This window comes from Octopus bimaculoides, chromosome 18, assembly GCF_001194135.2.
Source record: "Octopus bimaculoides isolate UCB-OBI-ISO-001 chromosome 18, ASM119413v2, whole genome shotgun sequence".
Lineage (NCBI taxonomy): Eukaryota > Metazoa > Mollusca > Cephalopoda > Octopoda > Octopodidae > Octopus > Octopus bimaculoides.
Genome location: NC_068998.1, coordinates 29,655,589 through 29,664,762, shown reverse-complemented (window position 1 = coordinate 29,664,762; position 9,174 = coordinate 29,655,589). Strand labels below are relative to the sequence as shown.

The following is a 9,174-nucleotide window of genomic DNA, read 5'->3' as shown; positions in this document are numbered from 1 at the left end:
AGTTAAGTTTTGCTCCCATCAACTTTTCATATTTTTCCAGTGATGTGCCGACCACCTTGATTTCTGAGGTGTTCGATACCATCACAGTGATGTCATCCGCATGTGCCAACACAGCTCTTCTGCGTCCCGGTTCGAGCGGGATGCTCTGCAGCAGCTCCAGCTTCCGCAGTAAATGCTCCCATTCCCGGTCAACTAACAGATGCACAAATCTGATAATCGTTGAACAGTGCGCGTGTATTGGAAACCCTGGTCTCACTGACAGCAAGAATGAATACGTACAGAAGGGAGGAGAGAGGGCACCCTTGACGGACTGATCTGGAGGTCTGAAATGGTTCTGAGAGTTGGCCATTAACCTTGACCACCGAGCAGATGCCGCTGTGCATTGCAGCGATCCAATCTCTGAAGACAGACCCGAAGCCAGCCGCTTTAGGACAGCCTCTAGATATCGATGGTCGACCCTATCGAATGCTTTCGGTTGATTTAAAATGATGTATTGCATGAGATGGAGGTTGTCATGTATGGACGTAGTCGGAATGGTGCATGTTTGCGTCTCCCCCACCAAATCCTCGACGTTGATGTAAGATTCCGTTCCAGTCCCCTACTAACGGTAAAGGGTGAGACGGTACCTAGAAAGGCTTCTAGACGCCTAAAGAAATCTGGCCGTTTGGCTCCGGTAGGAGCGTAGACGGCCACCAGTCTAAAGAAACTACCTTAACTATTGCTCACGTTCAGGACCACCAACTTCCCTCCGGTCCCCGGAAGATCGACTTTATCTCGAGATCCAGTTCTTTCCTAAATAGCACTGCCATTCCACCTCCCATTCCCGGTCAACTAACAGATGCAAAAATCTGATAATCGTCGAACATAGGGGCCAGTGCGCGTGTATTGGAAACCCTGGTCTCACTGACAGCAATTATATCCAATTCAAGAGAGCGGAGGTCGTTCAGCAAGTGCCATTGCTCCCAGGGAGATCCCAGGCTTTGAACATTTAAAAATCCTACTCTTAGTATGGCTATGTTGGCAAGCTAAAGAGAGAAGTGAAAGGCTTACTTACCTCCCAGTGTCTTGTGAAGGTCGGGTAGTTCGACTTCCACAATTGGTGGGATCTTTTTTGGAAACCCCTTTAAGAACCACGATGTCGGTCTCACGTTCGGGGTTTCCACGTCATCGGCAAGCTCTCTCGAATTTTTGTGTAAAAATCGAGCGACATTTGCACCAGAAGTAAATCTTCTGGTACGGTGAATGTGTTCGATTCGAATATTACCCCACTGTGTTTCAAATTCTGTGTTTAGTGTTACGAGGTCCATCAGTTCTGGTTGTCCCTTCTGATGAGTTCGAAGTTGGGTGTTTTGTGTTGGTGTTGTTTAATTTGTTTGCTTGATTGTAGTGGTGATGGTCTTGTTGTTATTTATGTTGTGTCTGTGTGTGCTGTGACAGTGGTGTCTGCAGTTTTAGATCTTTGTGTGCGTGTTTGTTCTTGTATCCAGGTTGTTTGCGTTTGGGGGACTCTGGTGATAGTGATTGTGTTGGTGTTTTGGGAGAGATGTCTTCGTGGATGGTGTCTGTATTTTTTATTGTGGGTGTTGTTATGTTTTGTGGAGTTTTTCTTATGTGCTTTCTCCTTTTTTTTTTTTTTGACCTTTTGGTTTTCTTTCATCTTCACTACTGGAAGACGAAGGCTCTGTTGCTGTAAGCTTGTCTGTGTTTGTGTGTGTATTTATAATCTTGTTTATGTGTGTATTTTTGTTTATTCTAAGAGGGGTGGGAGTGCTTTCCTTGTTTCCCCCTAAGGTGGTCAGTGTCTTTCGTGTTGTTGCTCGTAGTTTGCCGGTGCTGGTGTTGTTTGTGATCCTCGTCCCAGCGTAGGTAGCAGTGGTGGGGGTGTCTTAGACCTCTTGCACTTTGTACCAGTTGGGAGCATTGAGTTCACAAGTGAGTCGTTTCTCCACACGTGAAACAACGCGGCCCTATACCCTCAGTTATGATGTGTATCATTGTCCCGATCTGGAGACGGATGTGGTTCGGGATTTTTTAATGTTTTCGGGTCTGATCTGGAGCAGTATCTCCAGGTCAACCCCGGACCAGTTCTCCCTGTCGCCTCTATTGGGACAGTATCCGTCCCCTCCACGATTACGCATCCCAGAAGTCACCACATACCTAGTCCTGGTGGGGTCCTAGGAATGCGGACACGTGCTGTACGTTTCCCAATGTGGGAGGTGTACATAATGACTTTGCTGGTTTTGTGGGGCGGGGGGTTATTGAATGTTTCATAGCGAGGGCTTCTGACTTAAACAACACCGAAATGGTGCCGTATTGTTTGCTATGTATTCGATGTCATTTCTGATGCACCTCAGCGCCGCCTCAATATCTATTTGGCCTATTAAAGCTGTTCTTTTCGTGTCTGCTGAGATGCATCTGAAAAGCACCGTTCTTTTCTCCACTGCTTCAATTGCCTCTGATGGAATAGTGAGACTGACCCACGTTTTCTCTTGTTTTATCAATTTCTATGCTTGTGTTAGCATTTGGTCCTTATTTGTGAGGTCTACGGTAATGCGCTCCTTGCTCTTCGCTGGTGCTGCCGCGAACGTGTTTTTGTTGTTGGTAATGTTCTCGTTGTTGTTGTTGTTGCTGCTGCTGCTACCGTTGTTATTGTTGTTGTTGGTATTGGTTTTGTTGTTGTTGCTGTTGTCACTTTTGCTATCATAGTTGTTGTTGTTGTTGCTATTGCCGTTGTAGTCTCTTTCGTTGATGGTGTTACTGTCACTACTACTAATACTGCGGCAGCTATTAATGTTGCGGCTGCTGCATTTGTCACTGTTACCGCTGTTGCTGTCACTGCAATTACTATTGGACTTTGTACTGTCTCGTTTTTCTCCTCCCCATCCTCTGTATTGTAGACAGCAACGGGGGGAGGGGGAGTCTTCAGCATTTGTCGGATTTATGGTATTTATATATGCGTTTACAAGTATGGATTCCATCATTTATTTCAGTTTATGCATGAGTATGTATGTGTGTGTGTATGCGTGTGTGTGTGTGTGTGTGTGTGTGTGTGTGTGTGTGTGTGTGTGTGTGTGTGTGTGTGTGTGTGTGTGTGTGCGTGCGTGTTTATATAGATGTTTGCCGCCTATGTGTTCTTTCTTCTCAACTCCTTCAAGACACGCTCCGCAATCTTGTTGAGTTGTATTTAATTCAATTAAATTAACACCCACCGAAATTATTTGGCAGGCCGAATATCGCGCATCTAGTCGCTAAACAACCACAGAAAACCAGTAATAGGTCCCTGGTGTTTCTATTCACAACTTAGAATAAAATAAGTATTAAAAAAGACACCAATCCTGAGGTAAATAAATATTTTGAACTGAACTTACTTGGCGCGTTCGAAAACACGTCCGGTGTGTTCCGCACGTACGGAGGCTTACTGCCTAAGTTAATTTATGTGTGCGTATGTGTGTATGTGTGTTAGTATGAGGTTAGCGAATCAAATCAGTTTATTCATTTATATATGCGTTTACAAGTATGGATAACCACCGTTTATTTCAGCGTATGCTTATATAGATGCTTGCTGTCTAAGTTGATTTATGTGTGCGTAAGTGTGTATGCATGTTAGCAAAAGGTTATCGAATTTTTATATATTGATATATGCGTTTACTGGTATGGATGCCTATTGGCTATTTCAGTTTATGTATGTATATATATATATATATATATAGGTAAAGTAAATGTTAGAGGTAATACTTGACAATTGTAAGCACCTGTGTATGCCAGCTCGTGGTCGGGATATATATATATATGCATGCATACATACAGACAGATAGACAGACAGGACAGACAGGACAGACAGACATATAAGTAAGTCCGGAATAAGCCTAGTCGAGCGCTTCTTATTGATGAGGCTATGGAATTAGCCGAAACTGACCTATCAGTATAGGGAATTCTAGACAGGGGCTTTTGGGCGATTACGGTCTCTGTCAGTAGATATGCATACACTTATGTGCTTTAACTGCAGCATTATATATATATATATGTATATTCGAAAGGTTAAACAGAAAGAATACAAAAGAAAACCTAGACGAAAATTGGGTGAAAGCATAATGGACGGAAATAGGAGACAAAAACAGAACAGACAGGAAAAGGAAACAAAAACATGATACCAGGAATATACGCAACGGATTTTTCTCATCAGTTGGTTTCCGACAGGTCTTCGTTGTTTCGCGCCCTTTAAAACCAAGACCACTATTATCACAGAGGCACCAGAACATTAAGCTTTAGGGAAAAGCTAACGAAACTATACGAAGACAGAACAAAATAACATAAGTGTGTACAACAAGAAAACTAATGACGAAGATATAACAGACATGGAACGATACAATAACAATAGAAAATGCCTTTCGGCTATACAATGGCAAAAAGAATAATTATACATGTGCAGTCCTAACAAAAAGCGCCTGTAGTAATTTAGCGCAAAGAACTAGAAAAAAGTACTTAGCGAACAGTAGGCACACGTGTGCAGTTTGGCCAGCGGCAGGCCGAAAAAGAAGGACACACCTTGACTAGACACCGGTCACGTGGTAGGAGCGAGGAAGAATGGTAGAAGGTGGAGGGAGTAGGCAAGGAAAGAGGGAAGGGGAGGAGCACGGAAAGAGAAAGAACGGGTGGAGGGACTGAAGAATAAGAGAGAGGGAAAGAGTATATATATACATATTTATATATATATATATCAATTGAATAAAGTTACAACATAGTTTGATTTTCACCTTTTCTATTATTATATATTGAAAAAAAATTTCTTTACAATGTTGAAGTTTGTTAAACATTAAAAAAATATTTAGTAATGTTCATAAAGTTCAATTAGCGCTTTCATACGTTCGTAGTAATCCGATTTCAAAATGTATTGACTGACAGTTTAGTTGAGTTCTTGAAACTGTTGTAAAATGACTAAGAAAAAAATAAATGTTTATATTGTGTATGAGCGAAAATACCTGGTAAGCAACGAACGAAACCCATAAAATCAGACATGATCTTAATAGAGATATCATGCAAATTATCAACACTTATCTCAATAATGGAAACACAAACAGCTGACCTACAGGAACTGGAAAAACAATCACCAGATAAGAAAGATATATGTTCAAATCTACATTCAGAAATCAAGAAGTTATCTGAAACCCTATCAGAAGTGGTAAAAACTCCAAGAGAAAGCCTAACACAGCCAGCATGGATACAGGAACTGAACGAAACAAATTTAGAAAAAGAAGAAAACAAATTTGGACGACATGGAAAAAAAAAACATCTTAATATACGTAAACAAAATTTCTTGAAAGCATACAAATGTAAAAGATATGCTGAAATATGCATAGATTGGATTGAGTTAGACGTACTTATACTTCACCGTAAATTCTTAATTAAAGAAATTATAGGAGTACTGGAGGAAGAAACAAAACTAAGATGGGCGCTGAGTATGTCAAAATTGAGGACAGACATCTCTATCAATCTAAGTAAAGAGTCTTCATTCAAGACAAAATACGAAACGGTGGACAATGAAATTATCGAGACAATACCGAAAATAGCTACGGGAAACATAGCTGAGAAAATGAAAGAGATGTGAATTAAAGATATTACAAAAGAAGAAAGGCAATCAAGACATTTATGGCAAAAGAAACAGTTGTTACTTGATAAATATGCTGCAAACTACGGTAATATCACCTCAGTACCACGTAAAAGAAATATAAGGAAGCAACCTAACCAACACAACATACACGGAAACACGTGGCAACAAAAAACAGTCAAGCACAAGGAACTACGGTAAGAGCTTTTTATCATTTAAAAATACAAAGAAACATACCAATACACACAACATACAAGAATACCATAATCAAAACAAACATTCCTTTGATCAAAACGTTAGTAAACAAAACAATTATTCATTTGATCAAAATATGAGAGGAAGAAAAACCAGGAAGAAATTAGATTCAACACCTCAACAAAAATCACCTATCAGAAACTGAACAAAAAAAACCCCAAAAAAAACATACTAGACCGTCAAATAAAACCAAAAACTTTTCACAAACTGAAAATATAAATAATATACCCGCACCTAGGAACAAGAGAAAAAAAAAACATACCTAAGTACAAAGCTCATTAGAGAAATGATAGACAAAAATGAATCTATTTTTTAGGGTCTGGACAGCAAACACCGGAGAAAGAAAAAGTCCAAGAAGAAACACCTATGGAACAACTGATAGGAGAAACCTTAAAATTATTAATCAATCAAAAAGAAATATTGACAGTGACGAACTTCGATTATTGATGAAAGGACTGAAATTCATACCTACACCTACAATTAACCATCAGGAACTGGAGGAAGATATCCAAAACTATTGTCGGAAACTACGACTTGTGGAGTTTTTTACTGATAAAAATAACGAGAATGACGAATCCTTAGCGAAAAATAAATTAAAATTTAACCCGCCAAAAGCACGAAATACACATCTAGATCAGTTCATGGATATCCTCTCCAGATTTCCACTGAGGCATAACATCAATGCCAGACCAAACATTTCAAAACTAGAAAAATCTTCCCCCTTAAACGTCTTAAAAATGACAATACAAATGTCATCAAACAAGCGGATAAAGGAGGTGCCATTGTTATAATGGATGCGGAATATTACCGGGATCTAGCTGAAGATCAATTGAAGGATACGGCATTCTACCGTGAAATACCCTCCCGTATTTTCTTTTATCCAAAGCCAGGACCTTTTCAGCACACCTCGTATATAAACTTGTTGCCATTTCAAATATGCTAGAAGAATATTCGGAACCAGACTGTGATGGCGCTGTGAGCTAACTCAGTTTATTTACACCTATTTGTCTACAGCAAGAAATTTTCTGCATGACAAGATACAGTGAATTGCATTCTTACGGGTCAGAATATGCCTCCAGCATATTTGAACTGGTAACAAGTTTGTATTTAGACACATCACTGCTTAGCGTTGTCACCCCGTATTTCGTTTACGGCTTAGCGCTGTCACCCCGTATTTCGTTTGCAGCGAACGGCTGAAGAACGCAACCAGTCGTTGAGCGATGACAAGGACTTGTTTCTCGTGTCAATTCGCAGCAACCCTCTTTTTATTCTGAAGTGAAGATAACCACTCCCAAATGCATGCATGCATTTACCCCTGTTTGCCTACAGCAAGAAATTTTCATGATGGCAAAATACAGTGAATGCCTTTCATAGGGGTTCGAATGTCTCAAACATATTTGAGCTAGCTAGTTACAAGTTTGTAACTACATTACTGCTTAGCGTTGTTACCCCGTACACACACACACACGCGCACACACGCACACACGCACACACACACACACACACACACACACACACACTTTTTTCTTTTATTCTTTTATTCTTTTACATATTTCGGTCATTCGACTGCGGCCATGCTGGAGCACCGCCTTAAAGGGTTTTAATCGAAGAAATCGACCCCTGAACTTATTCTTTGTAAGCATAGTACTTATTCTAGTGATATCTTTTCTTGCCGAACCGCATTTACGGGGGCGTAAATACACCAACATCGCTTGTCAAGTGATGGTGGTGGGAAAATCATAGACACAAAGACACACACACACACACACACACGCACACACGCACACGCGGGCGCGCACCCACACACACACATTCGACGGACTTGTTTCAATTTCCATCTACCAAACCACTCACTATATACTTAGTCAGCCCAAGCCTTTAGACACTTGCCCAATGTGCCCACAGTGGCACTGAACCCGGAACCATGTGGTTTAGGAGCACACTGCTTACCACACAGCCACGCCTGCATCTACACATACATACATACATACATACATACATACATACATTAGCTCTACTGTCACTTTTGCTGTCGTAGTCCAATTTTTTTTCTTTTTTAGACAATACGTTTCACTATTCTGTGATCCCTTTATGTGAAAGCTGGTCTTTACCTTCATGTCAACAGGGTTTTAGTGTCTGTACAAATAATTCAACAGTTTTAGTAACTGAAGCCCCAGCAATCTGTGCTCCAACAATTTGTCTTCGTTGGAAATCAGATTAGCCAATGAAGTACAAGGCATACATAATGCACAAGAACATATTTATACAGACTGAATGAGAATGGAGTATTATACAGTATAGTATTTGTTTATCTATTTAAAAGCTGCACTCTGTGCGGACTTTTATGCTAGCTCCTTCGGAGAGCTAATTGGTCCTGCAGCCCCAAATTACAGAGAGCAGTAATAATAAAAGATACGGACGGTGATGATGCTGAGAGAATCGAAGGACACGGAAATCAGGCAGAACCCACCAGAGGTGAAAACAGCCAGGAAGTGGAGAGCAGAAGCAGAGGCTGATGACATCTTGTCTTCTCTTATACACAGAGATATGGTGGGTGCAACACAGAAGCATCGGAGAGGAATTGGTTTTGGCACAGATCAGTTCAGACCGTTTGCAAGTATGATGCGGAGCGAACGCAGATCTGTTGTTAGCAACAGCGTCAAAACAAGAGAAGCAGAGAGAAGAGAGCTTCATTTGATCCGATGTAGTCAACAAGGACAGACGAAGAGATGAGAAGAACATGTTGTTGAGAGGAAAATACGTTGGGATGAGATATGGAAGTGGACGACATCTCGGCTAATTTTCTGATTCGTTCATCCTATGATGTTTTTCCGTCATCTACGAATTTAGTAAGATGGAACGTCTCAGAGAATGGCTTATGCAAATGCGAAAAGGTCGGAACACTGAAACATATTCTTTCCAACTGTTTGGAAGGGTATAAATTGAATAGGTATACATGGAGACACAACCTGGTCCTGAAGATTATCTTCAATGTTATGAAGAACCAAATTCATCTCAACAACACTAAGAAAAAACCGTTGAAAGAACCATCTAGAGATTTTATTACCTTCGGTTTAAAGAAGAACAAAAAACTTCCTATGAGAGATGAAAAGTGGAACGGCTATTCGGAAGTGACTGCAGATTTACCTGGGTGCCAAGGATTCTTTCCCATCCCAGTTACGGAAAAAGCGGACATTTTAATGTGGTGTGAAAGAAGGAAAGTTGTAAATCTAGTCGAGTTAACGGTTCCTAATGAAGATAACATGGACGCCGCGCGGGCTCGAAAGATTGACCGTTATGTAAACCTCCTCGAG

General features: G+C 40.7%; 1 protein-coding gene across 1 annotated transcript in view; it reads left to right on the top strand.

Moving 5' to 3' along the window:
- Positions 1-8,634: 8,634 nt before the first annotated feature.
- The window catches only part of LOC106874400 (histone H3.v1), a 66,489-nt gene continuing 65,949 nt past the window's right edge, over positions 8,635-9,174 (top strand). The window contains exon 1 of the mRNA XM_052974254.1: positions 8,635-9,011. Coding sequence (XP_052830214.1) covers positions 8,635-9,011 — 377 coding nt within the window. The remainder of the gene's footprint in view (positions 9,012-9,174) is intronic.